We start from the raw sequence: 25,428 nt of genomic DNA, 5'->3' as shown, positions 1-25,428 counted from the left end.
GAATCGGCTGCTGTCAGTGGTGGTGGAGGCAAACTCGATAGGATCTTTTAAGAGACTTCTGGATGAGTACATGGGATTTAATAGGATTGAGGGTTATAGATAAGCCTATACATAAGCCTAGGTAGGTAGGGACATGACCGGCGCAACTTGTGGGCCGAAGGGCCTGTTTGTGCTGTATTTTTTCTATGTTTTCTATGTTCAATCAAACCTAACCCGCACATCTTTGGAGTGTGGGGGGAAACCAGAGCACCCAGAGAAACGCACACACACAGAAGGAGAATGGGAAAACTCCATACAGAATCAGAATCGAACCTTGGTGCTGTGAGGCAGCAGTGCGAACCACTGTGATAAATACAGAGAAACTATTGACTGTGGTGGGAGAATCGGCAAATGAGCTCAGTCTCAACATTGGGCCTGTTCAGAGTGGAATCAGGAAGCCCTTATTCACCAGGAGGGCAATGGGAATCTGGAACTTCCTCCATCAAAAAGCTATGGGTGTTTGGTCGTCTTAAATGTTCAAATCTGAGATAAATATTTTAGTTAGCTAAGGGTTATAGGGATGTGGTGTGAAGGTGGGGATGTGGGTAGATTGACTGGTATCTCATTGGCACAGTGGTTAACACTGCTGTCTCACAGCACCAGGGACCCGGGTTCAATTCCGGGCTCGGGTCCCTGTCTGTGTGGAGTCTGCATGTTCTCCCCTTGTCTGTGTGGGTTTCCTCTGGGTGCTCCGGTTTCCTCCCGCAGTCCAAAAGATGCGCTAATTAGCATTTGCCATGCTAAATTCTCCCACAGTGTCCCCGAACAGACGCCGGAGAGTGGCGACTAGGGAATTTTCACAGTAACTTCATTGCAGTGTTAGTGTAAGCCTACTTGTAACACTAATAAATAAACATTAAAAATGAATGGGGGAATAGCCTATCCTTGTGTCTATGTTCCATAATAATAATGTTGTTGCTCTTTCAGGGAATGGCTGTTGGAAATGGTTTATCCAGCTGGGAATACAACGATAACTCTTTGGTTTACTTTGCTTATTACCATGGACTGCTGAGGTCTACGTAAGTCACAACAATTCATTGGCTTGAACCTTGACCTTGAGGCGCATTGTGTCTGGGTGGCGGGGAGGGGGTGGGGAGATGTGGAGGGGGCTGTTGGTAAGGTCAGAACACCCAGGGAGAGCAGCTTTTCCAGAGGCCTTGCTGTAAGGTTGTGTTGCCAAACGTAGAGATCTAGGGCAGTGGTTCCCAAGCTTTTGTGGACCACATCTTACACATTTTAAACATGATTTTTTACACAGCCTCTGGCTGACAGATGTCAAACCTATATACATGGATACTCAATCACTAAGCTAATTGTTTAGGACACACTCTAATACATTGCACTCATCACAGCACGTTTACCTGCAGTAGGCTGAGTAGTGGAAAAGATCATGCCTTCCTAATGAGAAGGCTGATTATATAATGGTGGCACAGTGGTTAACACTGCTGCCTCACAGCGCCAGGGACCCGGGTTCAATTCCGGCCTCGGGTGACTGTGGAGTTTGCACATTCTCCCCGTGTCTGCGTGAGTTTCCTCCGGGTGCTCCAGTTTCCTCCCACACTCCAAAGATGTGTAGATCAGGTGGATTGGCCATGCTAAATTGTCCTTATTGTCCAAAGGTGTGTAGGTTAGGCCGTTTATAGAACATAGAACGCCACAGCACAAACAGGCCCTTCGGCCCACAAGTTGCGCCGATCATATCCCTACCTCTAGGCCTATCTATAGCCCTCAATCCCATTAAATCCCATGTACTCATCCAGAAGTCTCTTAAAAGACCCCAACGAGTTTGCCTCCACCACCACCGACGTCAGCCGATTCCACTCACCCACCACCCTCTGAGTGAAAAACTTACCCCTGACATCTCTTCTGTACCTACCCCCCAGCACCTTAAACCGGTGTCCTCTCGTAGCAACCATTTCAGCCCTTGGAAATAGCCTCTGAGAGTCTACCCTATCCAGACCTCTCAACATCTTGTAAACCTCTATCAGGTCACCTCTCATCCTTCGTCTCTCCAGGGAGAAGAGACCAAGCTCCCTCAACCTATCCTCATAAGGCATGCCCCCCAATCCAGGCAACATCCTTGTAAATCTCCTCTGCACCCTTTCAATGGCTTCAACATCTTTCCTGTAATGAGGTGACCAGAACTGCGCGCAGTACTCCAAGTGGGGTCTAACCAGGGTCCTATAAAGCTGCAGCATTATCTCCCGACTCCTAAACTCAATCCCTCGATTAATGAAGGCTAGTACGCCGTACGCCTTCTTGACCGCATCCTCCACCTGCGAGGCCGATTTAAGAGTCCTATGGACCCGGACCCCAAGGTCCTTCTGATCCTCTACACTGCTAAGAATGGTACCCTTCATATTATACTGCTACTTCATCCCATTGGATCTGCCAAAATGGATCACTACACACTTATCCGGGTTGAAGTCCATCTGCCACTTCTCCGCCCAGTCTTGCATTCTATCTATGTCTCGCTGCAACTTCTGACATCCCTCCAAACTATCCACAACACCACCTACCTTGGTGTCGTCAGCAAACTTACCAACCCATCCCTCCACTTCCTCATCCAGGTCATTTATGAAAATGACAAACAGCAAGGGTCCCAGAACAGATCCCTGGGGCACTCCACTGGTCACTGACCTCCACGCAGAGAAAGACCCCTCCACAGCCACTCTCTGCCTTCTGCAGGCAAGCCAGTTCTGGATCCACAAGGCAACAGCCCCTTGGATCCCATGCCCTCTCACTTTCTCAAGAAGTCTTGCATGGGGGACCTTATCGGTGGATGTGGTCCATATAGACCACATCCACCGCTCTTCCTTCGTCAATGTGTTTGGTCACATTTTCAAAGAACTCAACCAGGCTCGTAAGGCACGACCTGCCCTTGACAAAGCCGTGCTGACTACTTTTGATCATACTAAACTTCTCTAGATGATCATAAATCCTGTCTCTCAGGATCCTCTCCATCAACTTACCAACCACTGAGGTTAGACTCACCGGTCGGTAATTTCCCAGGCTGTCCCTGTTCCCTTTCTTGAATATAGGGACCACATCTGCAATCCTCTAATCCTCCGGAACCTCTCCCGTCTCCATCGACGATGCAAAGATCATCGCCAAAGGCTCCGCAATCTCCTCCCTCGCCTCCCACAGTAACCTGGGGTACATCCCATCCGGTCCCGGCGACTTACCAACCTTGATGCCATTCAATAGTTCCAACACATCCTCTTTCTTTATGTCCACATGCTCGATCCTTTCTGTCCACCGCAAACCAGCAGTACAACCACCCAGATCCCTTTCCACCGTGAATACCGAGGTAAAGTATTCATTAAGCACCTCCGCCATTTCTAACGGTTCCGCACAAACTTTTCCCCCTTCACCTTTTAAGGGTCCTATGCCTTCACATCTCATCCTTTTACTCTTGACATATTTGTAGAAAGCCTTGGGATTCTCCTTAATCTTACCCGCCAAGGTCTTCTCATGACCCCTTCTCGCTCTCCTAATTTCCTTCTTAAGCTCCTTCCTACATCCCGTATACTCCTCTAAATCCTTAACACCTCCTAGCTCTCTGAACCTTCTGTACGCCTCTCTTTTCTTATTCACCAGGTTCATCACAACCTTCGTGCACCACGGTTCCCGTACCCTACCAACACCCCCCTGTCTCATCGGAACGTTGTCATGCAGAGCTCCAGACAAACATTCCTTGAAAATCCTCCACTTTCCTTCGGTACTTTTCCCCAAGAATGCCTCCTTCCAATTTACCCGTCTAATTTCCTCCCTGATGACACTGTATTTCCCTTTACTCCAGAGAAACACTTTCCTAGCCTGCCTGATCCTATCTCTTTCCAATGCTATCGTGAAGGAGATAGAATTATGATCGCTATCCCCAAGATGCTCACCCACCGAGAGATCCTCCACCTGTCCAGGTTCATTAGCCAGCACCAGATCAAGTACAGCCTCTCCTCTAGTAGGCTTATCCACATACTGTGTCAGGAAACTCTCCTGGACACACCTAACAAACTCCTCTCCATCCAAACCCCTAGCCCTAGGGATATTCCAATCTATGTTTGGGAAATTAAAATCTCCCATCACGACAACTCTGTTATTCCTACATCTCTCCAGGATCTGTTTCCCCATCTGCTCCTCAACATCTCTGTTACTATTGGGCGGCCTATAGAAAACACCCAGCAAAGTTACCGACCCCTTCCTGTTCCTAACCTCCACCCACAGAGACTCCGTAGTCAATCCCTCCACGGCGTCCACCTTCTCTACAGCCGTGACACTATCCCTGATCAACAGTGCCACTCCCCCCCCCTCTCTTGCCTCCCTCCCTGTCCTTCCTGAAACATCTAAAACCCGGCACCTGAAGCACCCAGTCCTGTCCCTGAGACATCCAAGTCTCCGTAATGGCCACCACATCACAATTCGAAGCAGCAATCCACGCTCTAAGCTCATCCACTTTATTCACTACACTCCTGGCATTAAAATAGACACATCTCAGACCTTCAGCCTGAGCACTTCCCTTCTCCATCACTCGTCTAACCTCCCTCTTACCTGTCTACATTCCTTATCTATTTGCGAGCTAACCTCCTCGCTCTCAGTCCCCTCAATTCGATTCCCTCCCCCCAAGCTTTCTAGTTTAAAGTCTCTCCAGTAGCCTTAGCCAACCTTCCCGCCAGGATATTGGTCCCCCTGGGATTCAAGTGCCACCCGTCTTTTTTAAACAGGTCACACCTGCCCCTAAAGAGGTCCCAATGATCCAAGTACCCAAATCCTTGTCCCTTGCTCCAGTCCCTCAGCCACGCATTCATTCTCCACCGATTCCTGTTCTCACTCTCCCGCGGCACAGGCAGCAATCCCGAGATTACTACCTTTGCATTCCTCTTTCTCAGCTGTCTACCTAACTCCCTATATTCTCTTTTCATGACCCCTTCCCTCTTCCTACCTATGTCAGCAGTACCTATATGCATCACGACCTTCGGCTCCTCTCCCTCCCCCTTCAGGATTTCTGGGACTCGACCAGAGACATCCCGGACCCCTGCACCAGGGAGGCAAACCACCATCCGACCCCCTCACCGTAGAGTCCCCAATTAGCACTACCCTCCTTTCCTTACCCTTTTGCACTACTGGGCCAGGCTCAGCTCCAGAGACACTGCCACCGCTGCTTCCCCCAGGTGGGCTGTCCTCCACAGTAGTACTCAGACAGGAGTACTTATTATTAAGGGGCACATCCACCGGGGTGCTCACCATCAACCAAGCTTTCTCCTTCCTCACTGTTACCCAGTTACCCACCTCCCGTGGTCCCGGTGTGACCACCTGCCGATAGCTCCTGTCAATGACCTCCTCACTATCCCTAACCCGGCGAAGGTCCTCGAGCTGCAATTCCAGTTCCCTAACATGGTCCCTTAGGAACCGCAGCTCAACACACCCAGCACAGATATGGTCGTCCGGGAGGCTAGGAGCCTCCAGGACCTCCCACATCCTACATTGGGAAGAACATACTGGCCTCACGCTCATAGTTGCCCTTTTAAACACACAGGGGAAAAAAAAGTGAAAAATTTTAAACTTACCTTTCCTCCTCCTGTTTTCTCCAAAGCCCTGCTCTCACTGGGTCTTTTTTTTAGGTTAGAGGAGGAGGGAGGGTGGGATACTCTACAAGTGTAGAGTATCGGGATTCCTCTCTGTTCCAATTTATTGGGGAAAAAAAAAAATAATCTCTCTCTCCCAGACCTCCATGCGCGACCACTTCCGGGTTTAGATATTTTAAAAAAAAACCCGCGAAAAAGTAAGTTAAAAAATAAAAGCGCTTACCCGCAGCACTCCCCTCGCGAATCTCTCCCTCTCTGCTGTACTTCCAAGAAGCAATGAGGCCGATTCACTGAGGTGATTGATTGTCCCTTAGTGTCCAAAGGTATGTCAGGTGGATTGATCATGCTAAATTGCTTGCCCCTTCGTGTCCAAAGATGTGTAGGTTAAGGGGATTATCAGGATAAAGATGTGGGGTTCCAGGGCTAGGGCCCGAGTGGGATCCTCTGTCGGAGAGTTGGTGTGGTCTGATGGGCTGAATGCCCTCATTGCACTGTGGGGATTCTATGATTTCTGGTGAGAAGGCGGATTTTCTTTCCATGAACCACCTGGATAACCTTTGCAGACCACTAGAGGTCTCTGGATCACAGGTTGGGAACCACTGGTCTAGAGGCTTGTATGAATCATAGAATCCCTACAGTGCAGAAGGAGGCCATTCGGCCCATCAAGCCTGCGCCGACGACAATCCCACCCAGGCCCTATCCCTGTAACCCCACACATTTACCCTGCTAATCCCCCTGACACTGAGGGACAATTTGTAGCATAGCCAATCCACCTAACCTGCACATCTTTGGAGTATAGTTAAACAATAACTGCTTTTTAATAACACAACTATACGCATATGTAGCATACAGTCTGGACCAGTCAGGTGCTATTTCATGTATGCTCCTACCAGACTCACCACTATACTCTAACCCTCCCATGTGACGACATCATGATGCGGAGATGCCGGCGTTGGACTGGGGTAATCTTAGAAATCTTAGAAACCCTACAGCACAGAAGAGGCCATTCGGCCCATCGAGTCTGTACCGACCACAATCCCACCCAGGCCCTACATCTTTTATCCACTAATCCCTCTAACCTACACATCCCAGGACACTAAGGGGCAATTTTAGCATGGCCAATCAACCTAACCTGCACATCTTTGGACTGTGGGAGGAAACCGGAGGAAACCCACGCAGACACGAGGAGAATGTGCAAACTCCACACAGACAGTGACCCAAGCCGGGAATTGAACCCAGGTCCCTGGAGCTGTGAAGCAGCAGTGCTAACCACTGTGCTACCGTGCCGCCCCTAAACACAGTAAGAAGTCTCACAACACCAGGTTAAAGTCTAACAGGTTTATTTGGTAGCACTAGCCACGAGCTTTCGGAGCGCTGCCCCTTCATCAGGTGAGTGGGAGTTCTGTTCACAAACAGGGCATATAAAGACACAAACTCAATTTACAAAATAATGGTTGGAATGCGAGTCTTTACAGGTAATCAAGTCTTAAAGGTACAGACAATGTGAGTGGAGAGATTGTTAAGCACAGGTTAAAGAGATGTGTATTGTCTCCAGACAGGACAGTTAGTGAGATTTTGCAAGCCCAGGCAAGTTGTGGGGGTTACAGATCGTGTGACATGAAGCCAAGATCCCGGTTGAGGCTGTCCTCATGCGTGCAGAACTTGGCTATCAGTCTCTGCTCAGCGACTCTGCGTTGTCGTGTGTCGTGAAGGCCGCCTTGGAGAACGCTTACCCGAAGCTTTCTGGTGTTGTGGGACTTCTTACTGACTCTACATCATAGCATAAGTCGCAATGTTTTTCCTGTCCCTTACATTCCCGAGCTTCCAAATACTATTTTAAATGTAGAATTCCTTTCAATTTTGTTTCTATCCGGTTTGCACTCATGGGCAGCCTGATTGGCAGGCTGGCGACCTCGTGGGTTGGAAGCTTACTATGTGAGGCTGTCGAGCAGCTAGTTTTATTGAGGGTAAAAAAAGGAAATACTCAGGAGCTCTGGTCTCATGTCACTCATGGAGAGAAGCGCAGAGTTCATGTTTCAGGTTGTGGACATTTTTGACAGAACTGGGAAGGCTGCGACTTGGCCTCACTGTTCTCAGGCCCTGGCCTAACAATGTCATTAAACCAACTGACAAGGGTGTTACTGCTGCTGTTATTTAGTGAGAAGTTTAACAACACCAGGTTAAAGTCCAACAGCGAACCAACCTTAGGCGCTGAAGGACTGAACTCCTACCTTTCCTGCGTCCTGATCTCACCACCAAACATCGAGCCATTGTTTCCCAGGTTGTCACTGACTTTTCACTATCTTCCAACCTCATCACTTCAAGGCAGCCATCCCTGCCTTTTAATGTGGAAAATGTGGAACATTCCCTGTTCCAGTCTGACCTCGGGATCCCCCCACGCACCTTGTTGTCCGGTGTACTAAAGGCTTTATTGGCAGAGTGGCCAGCACTCTCCCTGGACTGAAACATTTCACCAACCTGGCTTCCAATTCCACCCTTCCTTGGCTTCACCTGGACCATTCCTTCCTCCCTTTCCCTGACTTCTCCATTTCTGAGGAGGGTCCATTGTGCCAATTTGCAACGTAAAGCCGATGACACAGCTACCTCGAATATATTCCCTCCTGAAAGGAATCTCTTCCATTCTTTCAATTGCTCTGTCCCCCCACATCCATTTGGATAGTGCAATTTTCCACGTTCTGTACTTCCTTTTCCCTCAGCCGAGGATCCCTCCCCCTTTTCCCCAACACTGTCGATGATGGGGTCTTTCATGATGTCCCTTCTGCTTCATGTCCTTTTGACCCTTCACATGCCTCCCAGATGAGCCATAATACAGTTCCTCTTCTAAACTCCTGATTGAACGGATCATCCTCTGTTACTTCCACCACCTTCTCCTCTCCTCTCTCGATAGTCCAAAGGGACCATTCCCTCCCCACACACACACACACACACACTCACACACACACCCTCTCTCCTTTTTCTTTTGCACTACTAATCATACCTTTCAGGTGAAACAGCGATTAGTTTATCAAACTGTATTTGCTACTCGTGATGTGGTCTCCTCTACGTTAGAACAATTAGACACTGGTTGGATGACCATGTTGTGGAACACCTCCATTCAGTCTACAAGCACCACTCATGATGTAGGGGGTGACATGGATAGAGAATTGGTTAGCTAACAGTAAGCATAGAGCAAGGATAAATGGGTTACTTTTGGATTGTTTAGCTGTAACAAGCTGTTTCAATTTCACTTTAATTCTCCATTCTGACCTTTCTGTTCTTCGCCTGCCCCAGTGTTTGAGTGAATCATACGATCCCTACAGTGCAGAAGAGGCCATTTGGCCCATCAAATCTGCACCGACTCTGACGGTGTGCCTTAACCAGGCCCTCTTTCCCCACCCTATCCCTGCGAACCCCACTCATTTACCATGGCTAATCCATCTAACAACACACCTTTGGCAATTTAGCGTGACCAATCCACCTAACCTGCACATCTTTGGAGTGTGGGAGGTAACTGGAGCACCCGGAGGAAACCCATACAGACACGGATAGAATGTGCAAACTCCACACAGACAGTACCCCGAGGCTGGCATTAAACCCGAGTCCCTGGCGCTATGAGGCAGCAGTGCCAACCACTGTGCCGCCCATAAGCTCAACACAATACTCGAGGAACAGCACTTCATCTTTTAACCAGGCACTCTGCCAGCCTTCTAGAGTCAACATAGAATCCAACGATTTTTCAAATGTAACCTTCGGCCCCACATTGCTCCATTTTTCTTCCCCAATTTGTTGTTCTTTCACTCTTGTTTCTCTCTCAATTCCTTTCCTTTTGGATGGCAGCTATCCTGCCATTCGCACCTCTTCTGAACCCACGTTTTGTTTCTTAAGTTGTCCCATTACCACTCCCTTTAGCCTTGCCCCATCTCAGGCCTTCCCTTTTGTTCATCTTCCCTTTCACTTGTTCGAGACTGATGGCATTTTTAGCTTCTCCCAGTGCTGATGGAGGGTCACAAACCTGGAATGTTAACCCTGTCCCCCCCTCTCCGCAGATCTGCTGAGTATTTCTGGTATTTTTCTGGCCTTATTACACTGTCTGCAATTGTTTTTTCAGACTGTGGTCTGATCTCCAGAAGTTTTGCTGTTCCAAAGGAAAATGTAACTTCCACAACAATGAAGATGAGAACTGTCAGATGAGGGTGAGTATTGCCTGGTATAGTCACTCCAATTAAAATTGTTTGTGGGTCATTTTGACCCCTGCCTTCCTCTTTGTTTCATGCATTTCATCGAATCATAAGAACTTAACACAGGAAGTAGAGCTGGAGAGGCTACACTGCCCTTTGGCACTCAATAAGATCATGATTAATCTTTTCTGTCAACTTCACCTTGCTGCCATTTTCCCATATCCTTCGATTCCCAGAAGTCTGTGATGTCTACCTTGTGTATACTCAAACACACACAATCCACAGCTCTTTTTACATAACAGAAATTTATGGAGCAGCACAGTGGTTAGTGCTGCTGCCTCACAGCACCAGGGACCTGGGTTTGATTCCCGGCTTGGGTGTCTGCGCGGAGTGTGCACTTTCTCCCTGTGTCTGCATGGGTTTCCTCCGGGTGCTCCGGTTTCTTCCCACAGTCCAAAAGATGTGTGGGTTAGGTGCATTGGCCATGATAAATTTTCCCTCAGTGTACCTGAACAGGCACCGGAGTGTAACCACTAGGGGATTTTCACACTAACTTCATTGCAGTGTTAATGTAAGCCTACTTGTGACATCATAGATCATAGAAATCATAGAAACCCTACAGTACAGAAAGAGGCCATTCGGCCCATCGAGTCTGCACCGACCACAATCCCACCCAAGCCCTACCACCATATCCCCACATATTTTACCCACTAATCCCTCTAACCTACGCATCTCAGGACACTAAGGGGCAATTTTTAGCATGGCCAATCAACCTAACCCGCACATCTTTGGACTGTGGGAGGAAACCGGAGCTCCTGGAGGAAACCCACGCAGACACGAGGAGAATGTGCAAACTCCACACAGACAGTGACCCAAGCCGGGAATCGAACCCAGGTCCCTGGAGCTGTGAAGCAGCAGTGCTAACCACTGTGCTACCGTGCCGCCTTAGTGACACTAATAAATAAACTTTTAACTCTAGAAACAAAATCCAATGTAGACCACTTAAATAACACACCATGTTTACGTGATCAAAGAAAATAGTTTTTTAAAAAAAAGGTTGTTGACAATCACCTGAAGCCGGAATTGACCCAGGTCCCTGATGCTGAGGCATACGAACATTAGAAATAGGAGCAGGAGTAGGCCATCTAGCCCCTCGAGCCTGCCCCGCCATTCAATAAGATCATGGCTGATCTGAAGTGGATCAGTTCCACTTACCCGCCCGCTCCCCATAACTCTTAATTCCATTACTGATCAGGAATCCATCTATCCGTGATTTAAACATATTCAACGAGGTAGCCTCCACCACTTCAGTGGGCAGAGAATTCCAGAAATTCACTACCCTCTGAGAGAAGAAGTTACTCCTCAACTCTGTCCTAAACTGACCCCCCTTTATTTTGAGGCTGTGCCCTCTAGTTCTGGTTTCCTTTCTAAGTGGAAAGAATCTCTCCACTTCTACCCTATCCAGCCCCTTCATTATCTTATATGCCTCTATAAGATCACCCCTCAGCCTTCTAAACTCCAACGAGTACAAACCTAATCTGTTCAATCTCTCCTCATAATCTACACCCCTCATCTCCGGTATCAACCTGGTGAACCTTCTCTGCAGTCCAAGGCCAATATATCCTTTCGCAAGTAAGGGGACCAAAACTGCACACAGAGGCAGCAATGCTAACCACTGTGCCACCGTGCTGTGTTTCTTGCATTTCACACTTGCATCCCTTTTTATCAGCAACTCCTATTGGAAGTAAATGTCTTGGCCTAGGGTAAGGTGTTTTGTAATGTAGTACCATTTCTATCCTTGTTTTGCATTTGCATGCTAGAACGCAGCATCTGTGGAGAGAGAGAAAATAGAGTTAATGTTTTGAGTCCGTATGATTCTTCTACTCTACTGTATAAAAGCAGAATAGAAGGTCCGTGATTGGTGGGAGCTAGGAGAGATTGCAACAAAGATGTGTCGGTAATAAGACAGGAAGCATTAACAGCGGGGAAGATGCTAGTCATTGTATAAAGTTATCAGTATGTTTCAGTAAGATCACCCCTCATTCTTCTACATGTCAACGGGTATTGGCCTGACCTGTTCAAGCTTTCTTCGTAAGATAAGCTCTTCACCTTAGGAATGAGTTGAGCCTCTGATGCGTTTATATCCTTTTTCAGATAAGGAAACCAAAATTTGTACAGTCTTCAGATGTGGTCTCACCAAGGCCCTGTACAGCTGCAGTTTGACACAGTGGTTAGCACAGCTGCCTCACAGCGCCAGGGACCCGGGTCTGACCTCTGATGACTATCTGTGTGGAGTTTGCAAGTTCTCCCTGGGTCTGCATTGGTTTCCTCCGGATGCTCTGGTTTCCTCCCACAGGCCAAAGATGTGCAGGTTAGGTGGATTGGCCATGGTAAATTGTCCCTTAGTGTCCCAAGGTGTGTAGGTTAGGGGGATTAGCAGGATAAGAACGTGGGGTTATGGGATAGGGCCTGGGAAAGATGCTCTTTCAGAAAGTTAGTGCAGACTCGATGGGCCAAATGGCCGCCTCCTGCACTGTAGGGATTCTATGAAACATCTAAGCTGCAGGAACCTGTGCAGATAAAGATCACGAGGATGGATCCATGATATCAGAGGACTTGCAGCAGGGTTTTAAAAAAAACTTTGACTCTCTATCCTTGAATCCTCTCTTATCTGTACTTTGCCCGAGTGGCTCGATGCATCATTCGATGGATCTGCATTTCACACCATGTGATGTAGACAAGATAAGAAACATTCTAGTGCTGCCTCATTCTGGATTTACAGCCATAGACCTTTACAACACACAAAGGGGCCCTTTGGCCCATCACACCGTGCTGGCTCTTTGAAGGAGCTATCCAAATGAGTCGCATTGTTCTGCTCTTTGGCCATTGCCTTGCATGTTTTTCCTTAGTTACTTATCCATTTCCATTTTGAAAGTCATTGTCAAAGTGGCTTCCACCAGTCTTTTGGAAAGTACATTCCAAATGATGACAGTGGGCACCGTAAAAAGATTCTCCTCGCCTTCCTTTGTGCTGATAATTTTAAATCTGTGCCCTCTGTTTACTGATCTCCTGCCACCCAAAACAGTTTTCCCCTTGCCTCACTTTAACACAATCATTCATCATTGAAATCTCCGCATAACCTTCTCTGCTCTAAGGAGAACAATCCCAGCTTCTGCAGTCTCTCCACGGGCTGTCATCTCTGGTAACATCCCAAGATACTTCCTCCACATCTGCCGAGTGGTGCCCAGAATTCAACCCACTGCACCTGGTGAGGCCTGACCATTGTGTCGTGAAAGGTTTAGCTTTACCTCCTCGCTCTTGTAACTCAATGATCCCAGTGATAATTCCCTGCAAACTAGTATTGCTGCTTAGATTTGTCTGGAGCTCACCTTATCCCAGTCCTATTGGAGGCAAGCTGATTTGATTTGTTATCACATGTATTGGTATTGTTCCTTGTGCACTATAAAAGCATATCGTTCATAGAGTACATAGGGGAAAAGGAAAGGAGAGGGTGCAGAATATAGTGTTAGTTATATATAGGATGTAGAGAAAGATCAACTTAATATAAGGTAGGTCCATTCAAAAGTCTGGTGGCAGCAGGGAAGAAGCTGTTCTTGAGTTGGTTAGTGCATGATCTTGGATTTTTGTATCTTTTTCCCAACGGAAGAAGGTGGAAGAGAGAATGTCCGGGGTGTGTGGGGTCCTTGATTAGGCTGGCTGCTTTTCCGAGGCAGCGTGAAGTGTAGACAGTGTCAATGGATTGGAGGCTAGTTTGAGTGATGGACTGGGCTTCGTTCACAGCCCTTTGTAGTTTCTTGCGGTCTTGGTCAGAGCAGGAGCCACACCAAGCTGTGATACATCCAGAAAGAATGCTTTATGGTGCATCTGTAAAAATTGGTGAGTCTTAGTGAACATGCCTTCTTTCCTCAGCTTCCTGAGAAAGTAGAGGCGTTGGTGGGCTTTCTTAACTATAGCGTCGGCTTGGTGGGACCAGGACAGGTTGTTGGTGATCTGGACACATAGAAAGCTGAAGCTGTCAACCATTTCCACTTTGTCTCTGTTGATGTAGACGGGCATGTTCTCCTCTACGCTTCCTGGAGTCAATGACAATCTCCTTCATTTTACTGACATTGAGGGGGAGATTATTGTTGCCACACCAGTTCACCAGATTCTCTATCTCATTCCTGTACTCTGTCTGTTTCATCGTTATTTGAGATCCAATCCTAGCATCTCAAGAACAGCTAAATCGGAGAGCAAGTTCTCTCAATGTCGGAATGTAATAAATTTACGAGAAGGGGTCGTGTATTTGTTTTGCTCATGTGAATCAGAGTGGGAATCGAGTAAAGGTTATTATTTTCTTTTCAGGTTAAAGAGGTGTTGCACATTGTGTGGTTCTCAGGCCTGAATGTGTACAACCTTTACGCTGATTGTGCGGGAGGAGTGCCTGGTGAAATCCGGTAAGCAATCGTTGAGAGAGGGCTCGAGGTTGGGGGGGGGGGGGAGGAGTTAAGATAAGAGGGATTGCGTTACATCCATGTGGGAGGCACTGGCTGAGCGAGCAAACAGGAGTGAAATTCTGGTTGCTGAAAGTAAATGTTCTGGCATTCAGATTTTGGTTATTAATTTGATTTATTATTGTCACGTGTATTAGTATACAGTGAAAAGTATTGTTTCTTGTGCCCTTTACAGACAAAGCATACTGTTTATAAAGAAGGAAAGGAGAGGGTACAGAAAGTACTGTTATAGTCGTAGCTAGGGTGTAGAGAAAGATCAGCTTAATGTGAGGTAGGTCCATTCAAAAGTCTGATGGCAGCAGGGAAGAAACTGTTTTTGATTCGGTTGGTACGTAATCTCAGACTTTTATATCTTTATCCCGACGGAAGAAGGTGGAAGAGAGAATGTCTGGGGTGCGTGGGGTCCTTGATTATGCTGGCTGATTTTCCGAGGCAGCGGGAAGTATAAAGGGAGTCAGTGGATGAGAGGCCGGTTTGCATGATGGACTGGGCGACATTCACAACTCTTTTGTAGATTCTTGCGGTCTTGGGCAGAGCAGGAGCCATAGCAAGCTGTGATACGTCTGAGAAGGACACTTCCTATGATGTAAAAGTTGGTGAGAGTCGTAGCTGACGTGCCAAATTTCCTTAGTCTTCTGAGGAAGTAGAGGCTTGATGGGCTTTCTTAACTATTGCATCAGCATGGAGACACCGGGATAGGATCTTGGTGATCTGGACACATAGAAACTTGAAGCTGTCAACCATCTCCACTTCATCCCCGTTGGTAAGTTGGGCCAGGAAGGAGAGAGGGAAGTGTGGAGCCAGAGGAGGAGGGGGATAATGGGGTAGAGGAGGTCCACCGTTTCTTTGTGGGGATCAAAGGAGCAAACTAGTTCGCTCCAGCTAGGTAAAAAAGCGAAGTAAGTTGGTGGACTTTGCCTTTGGAGGCTCCTGGGTTTTGTTCCTAACTGGTTGGGTCTGGTGGGACATCTGTGGGTTTCCATGCCCCCCCCCCTTGCAGGCCTAGGGTTAAAATTGCCGTTAACCCTATCTTAAGCTGGTTGGAATATTTAAAGCCGGTCTCCCACTGCCTTTATGCTTCTTTTCGTTAACCAAACTCCGTCAATGAACTGTGGGACACGTTAAAAATGTAGTTCCTTAAAGGGACATTGCATCAAATTAAGCAGAATCTCAAAGAAAACTTAAAGCATCAAAACAAAATGGGAATAAAGGAGTCGATAATGCACCCCAGTCCCGACACTGCCCAGTGGGTATGGAAAGGCTCTGGTTCTGGTGGGCACTGTTTCCCCTTCCAGGGTCACCCAGCTAAATTCCACCAGCAGCCATGGAGATTTGAACCTGTTTTGCCCAGAGCAATAACCCGAGCGTCAATCAGTATCCAGCGATATTACCACCATCATCTCCTCCTCTTTGTGAGTGAGCTGTTGGGCAGCAGAATGAAAAGCCGGTTAGGATGTGGCCGTCACCTGCTGGGCCAGCATTGTTGTCCGTCCCAGAGAAGAATTAACCACAGTTCTGGATCTGAAGCCACATGTCGGCCAGACTAGGTTGGGATGGCAGATTTCCTTCCCTAAAGGACATTAGTGAACCAGATGGGTTTTTACGACAATCGACAATGGTTTCATGGTCATCAGTAGATTCTTAATTTCAGATTTTTATTGAATTCAAATTTCACTAACTGTCATGTTGGAATTTGAACCCGGGTCCCCGGAGAATTACCCAGCGACAATACCAATACGCCACTGCCTCCCCAGTCAAGAAGTGAGTTACATAATCTAGGCTGCCACTTGAGAGCAGTACTGACTGTGATCCCACAGCATTACTTTGAGGAAAGTCTGACGGTTCTCACTGATGTCCTGGCTAGTATTTATCCCTTAACTAATATTGCTAATTATATTAGCTAGTTATTTGCTGTATGTAGATTGGCTCCTGTCTGTCCCACATTACTATGGGGATAGTATTTCAAAAGTACTTCATTGGCTGTGAAGCACTTTGATGCTTCCTGAGGTTACAAAAAGGGCTATATAAATGTAAGTTTGCTTTTTCTTGCATACTATTAGCATTTGCCTCTGTAACATGCCATTGAGAACCTCCTCCCCAGAATATAATTCTTCATAAATAAAACTACGCCTGACTCCTCTGGCCTGGGGCGGGACAGTGGTTAGCACTGCTGCCTCACAGCACCCAGGAACCCGGGTTCGATTCCCGGTTTGTGTCACTGTCTGTACGGAGTCTGCACGTTCTCCCTGTGTCTGCATGGGTTTCCTCCGGGTGCTCCGGTTTCTTGCAGTGTCAATGTAAACCTACTTGGGACACTAATAAATAAACTTAAAACACTGCCTGCCACTCTTTTGTTTTAATCCGTTCATGAGGTGTGGGCATCACTGACTAAGCCAGCATTTACTGCCCATCCCTAATTACCCTTGGACTGAATGGCTTGCTAGGCTATTTCACAGGGCAGTTGAGAGTCAACCACATTGCTGTGGCTCTGGAGTTGTATATAGGCCAGATCAGTTAAGGACGGCAAGTTTCCTTCCCTAAAGGACATTAGCGCACAGATGGGTTTTTATGACAGTCGTTAATGGTTTCTTGGATTTTTATCGCATTCAGTTTGCAGCATTTGCTGTGGTGGGATTCGAACCCAGGTCCCCATAGCTTTAACCCTGGGTCTCTGGATTACTAGTCCAGTGACAATACCACTCAGATGTTCATAATGCTCCCATCACAATGAAGAGTAGCAGGTCAGGCAGCGCTCAGGTCGATGACCCTTCATCAACACTGAAGAAAAATAAAAATGCAACAGCTTTTAACCCAGGTGAAGAGGAGAGGAAATGGGAAGAACGAAAGAGAAGGTCTGAGAAAAGTGTGCAGGTTGGAGGAGATTCAATAATAAAGGGGCCAAGGAGAGAGGTAACGGGCAGATTAAAGAAACAGATTGTGTCCAGATGAGGCCTGAACAGCAACACAGCAACCATCTTTTAAAGTTTATTAGTCACAAGTAGGCTTACATTAATACTGCAATGAAGTTGCTGTGAAAATCCCCTAGTCACCACACTCTGGCGCCTGTTCGGGCACACAGGGAAAATTTAGCACAGCCAATGCACCCTAACCAGCACGTCTTTTGGATTGTGGGAGGAAACCCACGCAGACACGGGGAGAGCGTGCAGACTCCGCACAGCCAGTGACCCAAACCAGGAATTGAACCCGGGTCCCTGGCGCTGTGAGGCAGCTGTGTTAACCACTGCCCCACAGTGTTACATTCAGATGCAACATGAAGGGATAAAGAAAGAAGCAAAATGGCAAAAAAAAAACCAACTAATAAAAACATGGAACAAAATGGAGGCCGAAGTTATGATTTAAAATCATTGAACTCAGTGAGGCCTGAAGGTTGTCGAGTGACAAGTTGAAAGATGAGGTGCCATTCCTCGAGCTTGCATTGGGCTTCACTGGGTCACTGCCGCAGGCCAAGGACAGAGGTCAGAGTGGGAGCAGGATGGGGAATTAAAATGAGAAGCGACAGGCAGCTCGGGCTCATGCTTGTGGACTGATCGGAGGCGTTTCTGCAAAGTGTTCTCCCAGTCTGCGTTTGGTATCCTCCGTGTGAAGGAGACTGCATTGGGATCAGTAAATACGGAGTACCAAATTGAAGGAAGCGCGTGTAAATTGCTGCTTCACTTGGAAGAAATGTTTTGGGCCTTGCACGGTGGGACGGGGGAACGATAGGTGTGTCTCCTGCGCTTTCATGGAATGGTATTGTAGGGAAGGGAGGGGGGGGGGGGGTGGTGACTGAGGAGTGGACCGGGATGTGGTGAAGGGAGTGTCAGCAGACACCACTGCTGTCGCTGTCTGTCAGGTGAGGTGGGAGCTACTTGACGGATTGAGAAAACAGATTGAGAGCCAAATATTTAAAGCAGTAAGTGACTGGCTGTTCTTTTATCTTTCAACAGCTTTGATGAGAACCAGAGGCAGCTGGTTATCAATGATTTGGGAACCTTGTTTGCCAAAAACGAAATGAGCCTGTGGTGGAGGAAGGTAAGCCACTTTAATCTTTACATAAAGGTGGTGGCCAGAAAACAAGCTGCATTTATGTAGCGACTTGAATGTGGTAGAACATCCCAGCATGGTTCACTGGAGTCTCGTCAGCCAATAGAAGTCAACACCAAGTCTCATAAGGAGATATGAGGAAAGGAGACCTTCTTAAAAGTAGTTGTTTTAATTAATTTATGGCTGGCCAGCATTTGATGCCCATCCCTAGTTGCCCCTGAGAAAGTGGTGGTGAACTACTTTCTTGAAACGCCGCAGTTAGTGACTGATATAACGGAGTATCTTACTAGGCCATTTCAGAGGGTGGCTGAGTCAACCACATTGCTGTGGCTCCGGAGTCACATGTAGGCCAGACCAGGTAAGGATGGTAGATTTCCTTCCCTAAAGGACATTAGTGAACCGGATGGGTTTTTCCAAGAATCGGCAATGGTCTCATGGTCTTCGGCAAATTCTTAATTCCAGATTTTTTTATTGAATTCGAATTCCACCATCTGGGACCTGAAAACCTGCCAATGGTGCTGCTGCAAATGGTTTCAGGGTGCGGGTGTGGTGATGAGAGTCCCCGCTCTTCCTTCATGTTTGCCATGGTGAATCCAGTACTTTAATAAAAGCAAATCCTTGTAGAGATTGATTCTGTTCAGACAGTCCTCCTGTGATCATGTCCTCTGACTTTTGTATCTCTTTCCCCACGGAAGAAGGTGGAAGAGAGAATGTCCGGGGTCCTTAATTATGCTGGCTGCTTTTCTGAGGCAGCAGGAAGTGTAGACAAAGTCAATGGATGGGAGGCTGGTTTACTGGATCTAATCTACTGGTGTATCTGGCTTTGTGCGGTTACTCTTGCTGCTTTCAACATTAGTCTTTCTCCTTACAGCAAACCATCATTCACAGCCTGACTCTGTACCTACACTGAGGTCACCAATCAAAAATACTGAGGGCCAAGGGCAGGTTAATAGGGGCCTCCAGGAATGCCATAAAATATCCATCGTCCATCAAAGCAGAATCGTTATCTCGCCATTTATCTAAAGTTACAGCTTGTTTTCACCTTGGTCACAAGCTTCATTCGCAACCCTTTGTAGTTTCTTGCAGTCTTGGGCAGAGCAGGAGCCATGCCAAGCTGTGGTACAACCAGAAAGAATGCTTTCTATGATGCATCTATAAGTAGCAACATGGTAAATTTCCTTAGCCTCCTGAGAAAATTTTCCATTTTTAGTTCTCCATTTGAATCTGGTGGAAATGGAGAAAAGTGTCACGTGGAATTCTTTAGGAATAAGATGACGTAAATTTTGGTTTGGGCTGCAGTGTGACCACGGGATTGACTCTGTTCCTTATCTGATATCAGTGCCCATTTATAAATAGCAAGGGTGGGTCCCTAGCTGCGGGTTAATGGAAGTTGGAAATGTTCTGACACATACCACCAAATGGGACTGAGTGAACTTTTGGCGGGTCTTGTGTGATGTGTTACTGCATCGTTTTCTCTTGTCTTTCTCGGCATGTTCACATCTTATGGGTTTTTTTCTCTAGAAACTGCAAGATACACAACAGAGCCACAGAAATGTCCGGCTAGATCCCCCTTGCACCAACACCACTGCCTGCAGCAACTACCTGAATGACCCGAGGGTGCGGAAGGCTCTGCACATTCCTGCCTTTGTGCAGAAATGGGAGATGTGCAGGTAAAACCACCTCTGAACCCTGAAGCCATTCTATGTGATAAATGTAAGAGTGTGAGGCTAGAAATTCTTGTGCTCGCCCATCCTGCTGTAATTTATTACTGGGGTTGTTCTCTTGCTTTAGGGTGGGGTTTCAATAAGTTATCCCTCAAAAGAGCGGGAAGTACCACAAGTATTCATCATTCTAAAGGTGGATGGCGTCTTGCAATTAATAAAGTTGCACTGTGATTTTAATAAGTCATTTTTTATTCATTTATGGGACATGGGTGTCACTGGCTGGCCAGCATTTATTGTCCATCCCTAGTTGCCCTTGTTCAGAGGGCAGTTGAGAGTCAACCACATTGCTGTGGGTCTGGAGTTACACGTAGGCCAGACCGGGTAAGGATGGCAGATTTCCTTCCCTAAAGGACGTTAGTGAATCAGATGGGTTTTTCCGACAATCGACAATGGTTTCATGGTCATCAGCAGATTCTTAATTCAGATATTTTTTATTGAATTCAAATTCCTCCATCAGCCGTGGCGGGATTCGAACCCGGGTCCCCAGAACATTAGCTGAGTTTCTGGATTAGTAATCTAGCGATAATACCGCTAGGCCATCATCACCTCCAGTGTAGTGTGCTCCCCTTCATGCTGTGACTGGTACATGGTATTGTATCCTCACAACCACACTGGATAGGGCAATACAGTGATATGGCCATCCTATGTAATACCTCGATCATCTCGTAAGGATGTGAAATATTTCGGTTTTCTTTTTTTTCATGAGATGTGGCCATCACTGGCAAAGCCATCATTTGTTGCCCGTTCCTATTTGCCCTTAAACTGAACATTTCAGAGGACAGTTGCTGTGGGGCTGGAGTTGCATGTAGGCCAGACCAGATGCGTTTTTACGACAATTGGGGCGGCACGGTAGTACAGTGGTTAGCACTGCTGCTTCACAGCTCCAGGGACCTGGGTTCGATTCCCGGCTTGGGTCACTGTCTGTGTGGAGTTTGCACATTCTCTTCGTGTCTGCATGGGTTTCCTCCGGGTGCTCCAGTTTCCTCCCACAGTCCAAAGATGTGCGAGTTAGGTTGATTGGCCATGCTAAAAATTGCCCTTAGTGTCCTGAGATGCGTAGGTTAGAGGGATTAGCGGGTAAATATGTGGGGATATGGGGGTAGGGCCTGGGTGGGATTGTGGTCGGTGCAGACTCGATGGGCCGAAAGGCCTCTTTCTGTACTGTAGGGTTTCTATGATTCTATGAATTGATGCTAGTTTTGTAACTAAGTCTAGATTTCAATTCCTGATTTATTAGCCTGGGTGTCTGGATTATTAGTCCAGCGACCATTGCCATTAGGCCATCATCTCCCTCTAACACTGTTCTGAAAGTATTACTCCTGCCACCTGTGGATCTACTTGCACATCTTATCGTTCTATTTGATCTTGTTCTGTTATGCAGCAACAAGTGTTTGGTAATGCGCGCTGATCTTTTTCCAGCTTGATCTAATCTACTGGTGTATCTGGCTTTGTGCGGTTACTCTTGCTGCTTTCAACATTAGTCTTTCCCCTTACAGCAAACCATCATTCACAGCCTGACTCTGTACCTACACTGAGGTCACCAATCAAAAATACTGAGGGCCAAGGGCAGGTTAATAGGGGCCTCCATGAAAACCATAAAATATCCATCGTCCATCAAAGCAGAATTGTTATCTCGCCATTTATCTAAAGTTACAGCTTGTTTTCACCTTGGTCACAAGTCACTTCTGGGGATAAGATCCTCCCACCAATAATTCTAACCTGTTCAGAGAATTTGCTTGCTGTCCTATCTTCTCGGACACTGATCCAGGCTCTGCTTTCCCGCTGATGCCCTGGAGCTGATTTCAGATTAGCATCATCGGATTTACCCCCCCCCCCCCCCGCCACCCTCAACTGGTTTATTTGGAATCACGAGCTTTCGGAGCGCTGCTACTTCATCGGGTGAGTGATGAAGGAGCAGCACTCTGAAAACTCATTATTCCAAATGGACCTATTAGACTTTAGCCTGGTGTTGTGAGACTTCTTACTGTGCCCACCCCAGTCCAACACCAGCATCTCTACATTATCATTTCTGTTGTGTGGAGATGTTTCACACCTTCACTCCTAATAAGGCCTTAACTCTCATTTTGTGACCATGGCCTGGTCTCTACAAATAGCTAAAATGTTTTTTCACTATCTACCGCATGTGCTTCTTCCCCTTTTTAATATGTTGAAACTTCAGTCATGTCAACCTTAGCCTTCTAATTCTAACAAATGCAATCCTGGTTTATGTAATCTCACCTCACAATTTAACCCTTAAAGTCCAGGCAACCTCGCAGTAAATCTGCACGGCACTCCCTCCAGTATATCCTTCCTAAGCTGTGTGCATGCAGAACTGCTCTCGTCTTCTGTGTGTGGCCTAACCAGACGACTTATAGCTGTAGCGTACCTTTGCACTTGTTCATAACATTTTAATGATGTGTGTGTCTAGACCCCCCTCCACTACTTTTAGCTTTTCACAATTTAGAAAGTCCCCTGTTCCACCCTTTTTACGTTCTCTGGATTGCCTCATGTTTGCGACATTGAAATCTGTTTTCCACAGTTTTACCTATTCACTTATCCTTACTGTCACTTTCACCCTCTTAATCCATGAATGCACATTCGATGGCGATTGCCCAGTCTCACATGAAAGCCAAGTTAAACTTTAATGTGTAGGCTTTAGTTTTTTTTAAACTGCAATCTGTAGACGCCGGAGCAGAAGATAGAGTAATAGACATACAGCACAAAAACAGACCTTCCGGCCCAACTCATCCATGCTGACCAGGTTTCCTAAACTGAACAAGTCCCATTTGTCTGTGTTTGGCCCAAATCCTTGTAAACCTTTCCTATTCATGTGTCTGCTTTTTAAATGTCGTAATTGTACCTGCCTCTACCACCACCTCTGTGAAAAAGTTGCCCCTCAGGTCCCTTTTAAATCTTTCCCCCTCCCCTTAAAACTATGCCCTCTAGTTTTGGGCTCCCCTACCCTGGGGAAAAGACCTTGGCTATTCTTCTTATCTGTGCCCCTCATGATTTTATAAACCTCTGAGGTCACCCCTCATCCTCCTCTGCTCCAGGAAAAAAGGTCCCAGCCTATTCAGCCTCTCATAATTCAAACCTTCCAGTCCCGGTTACATCCTTGTTTGCACCTTTTCCAGATTAATAACATCCTTCCTATAGCAGGGCAACCAGAATTGTACGCAGTACTCCAAATGTGGTTAGCACTGCTGCCTCACAGCGCCAGGGACCCGGGTTCGATTCCCGGCCTGGGTCACTGCCTGTGCGGAGGCTGCAAGTTCTCTCCGTGTCTGCGTGGGTTTCCTCCCGCAGTCCGAAAGACATGCTGGTTGGGTGCATTCGCCATGCTAAATTCTCCCTTGATGTACCCGAACAGGTGCCGGAGTGTAGGGGATTTTCACAGTAACTTCATCAGTGTTAATGTAAGCCTACTTATGACACTAATAAACTATTAAAACTTTAAAAATGTGGCCTTACCAATGTTTTGTGCAGCTGTAACATGATTACTCGACTCCTGTACTCGAGATCCCAGCCTAGGAGTGTGAAATCATCTGATATCTGTCCATTTGGGACTGGGATACCATGCAAGACAGTCCAGTGCCTTGAGAATTCTCTTCCTCTACTTATTGGCTGGCATATTGGGGTAATTGTAACCCAGTGCACCAGACAGGAGTCCCATGGGATTAGGTGGTTTTAACCCCAGTCTAATCTAGCTCTCCAATGAGTAAAACTGGAAGGCAAGTATTGAAGCCAGTCCTACCGGTTTCAAGATGGGCAGAGTAATTTAAATGAATTGTCTTTATTATTTCTATCGCTGTACGTGAATTAAAAATATTTTTGGCAAGAGCCACACAGTTTTCCTGGAATTGAGATGGGCAAAAAGCTTTTCCGGGAGTCTGTATTTGCAGGAATGTGGTGATATTTGTATGTATGCCCTCCTTAGGAAACTTGGAAGGACTGGATTGCTTTTAACTGTTCTGTTGTTCTCCTGTCTAGTACGGCAGTGAACCTGGCTTATCAGTCCCTCTACACTGATATGAAGGATCAGTACATGAAACTGCTGGCTGCCAGGGTAATTGAAACATTCTTCCTTCTATTCCATTCTTATTCCAAGTTAACTTTTGCAAACTGTGCATGTTTTAATCAGATAACGCTGATTTCATCATATAACACAGATTTGGGATTGTGGGGAGATGAAGCTTTATTGTATTGCCTAGTTATTGAGTGGCATCTCATTATAGAAACACAGAAAATAGGAGCAGGAGGAGGCCATTTGGCCCTTTGAGCTGGCTCCACCATTCATTATGATCATGGCTGATCATCCAACTCCTGATCCCACCCCCCCCCCCCTTCCCGCCTCCCATATCCTTTGATCCCCTTCACCTCAATTTTTGATAACATTATTATGGTTCAGGTCAGAAACTCAAGTGTTTTATGAAGCCCGCCTGAAACATAAGGTTTGCATTTTTAATTTGGCTCGGATAAACATGAGATGTTTCACTTCAAGTATGACTCAAGTGACCCACTGGGGAGCTTTTATCAAACAAAGTTTATTTAAGAATATAGTTAACATGTATAGTAAGAAAATTAGCAAGAACTTTTATCAATTACAAACAATCATGATAATGTATAATCCTTAATGAATATAGAGTCAGAGGTTTACAGCATGGAAACAGGCCCTTCGGCCCAACTGGTCCATGCCGCCCTTTTTTTTTTTAACCCCCTAAGCTAATATATATAAGCTATCCCAATCAAAACCAACCTCCATAAACAACCCTTTAAACAGGTTCAACACAGCATAGACTACTGCTCACGTGATACTGGGATTGAGTCTGTTAGTTGAATTCTGTACTCAAATACTCTTGAGACTGAGAACAGTTTGAAGACGAGACAGTTTTGCAAAGCCCCAAAGCACAGACTTTTTACTGCAGGATGGCAAACAAGACGTGCTTTCACTTAACTGGTAAAACTTTCAAAATAAAAATGAGAGAGAGAGAGACGACTTTCGGCTCTGCTTCTAACATTGCAGCCAAGACAAAACTGAAACATGATCTCTTGTCACCTGACCTGCCCACAGTTTTTCTCCTCCCACAATGATATCACCTAAGAATGTGATCATGATTTTAAAAAAAGCTCTTAAAGGTACACTAACATCACTAACTCGACCGCTTTCTGTGGTAGCGATTTCCACAGGCTTACCATTCTCTGGGTGAAGAAATTTCTCCTCGTCTCAGTCCTGAACGGTTGATCCTGTACCCTTAGAATATGACCCCTAGTTCTGAACAACCCCACCATCTGGAACATCCGTCCTGGATCTACCCTCTAGTCCTGTTAGAATATTATAAGGTTTCTG

The 25,428-nt window shown here is 46.6% G+C and overlaps 1 protein-coding gene across 1 annotated transcript in view; it reads left to right on the top strand.

The window, feature by feature from the left end:
- The window catches only part of ctsa (cathepsin A), a 42,267-nt gene that overhangs the window by 4,390 nt on the left and 12,449 nt on the right, over window positions 1–25,428 (top strand). The window contains 6 exon segments of the mRNA XM_078236046.1: window positions 967–1,058; window positions 9,730–9,814; window positions 14,165–14,256; window positions 18,261–18,345; window positions 19,879–20,027; window positions 24,072–24,147. Coding sequence (XP_078092172.1) covers window positions 967–1,058; window positions 9,730–9,814; window positions 14,165–14,256; window positions 18,261–18,345; window positions 19,879–20,027; window positions 24,072–24,147 — 579 coding nt within the window.

The sequence above is a fragment of the Mustelus asterias genome, chromosome 20 (assembly GCF_964213995.1).
Source record: "Mustelus asterias chromosome 20, sMusAst1.hap1.1, whole genome shotgun sequence".
NCBI lineage: Eukaryota > Metazoa > Chordata > Chondrichthyes > Carcharhiniformes > Triakidae > Mustelus > Mustelus asterias.
This window is presented reverse-complemented; position numbering and strand designations above follow the sequence as displayed.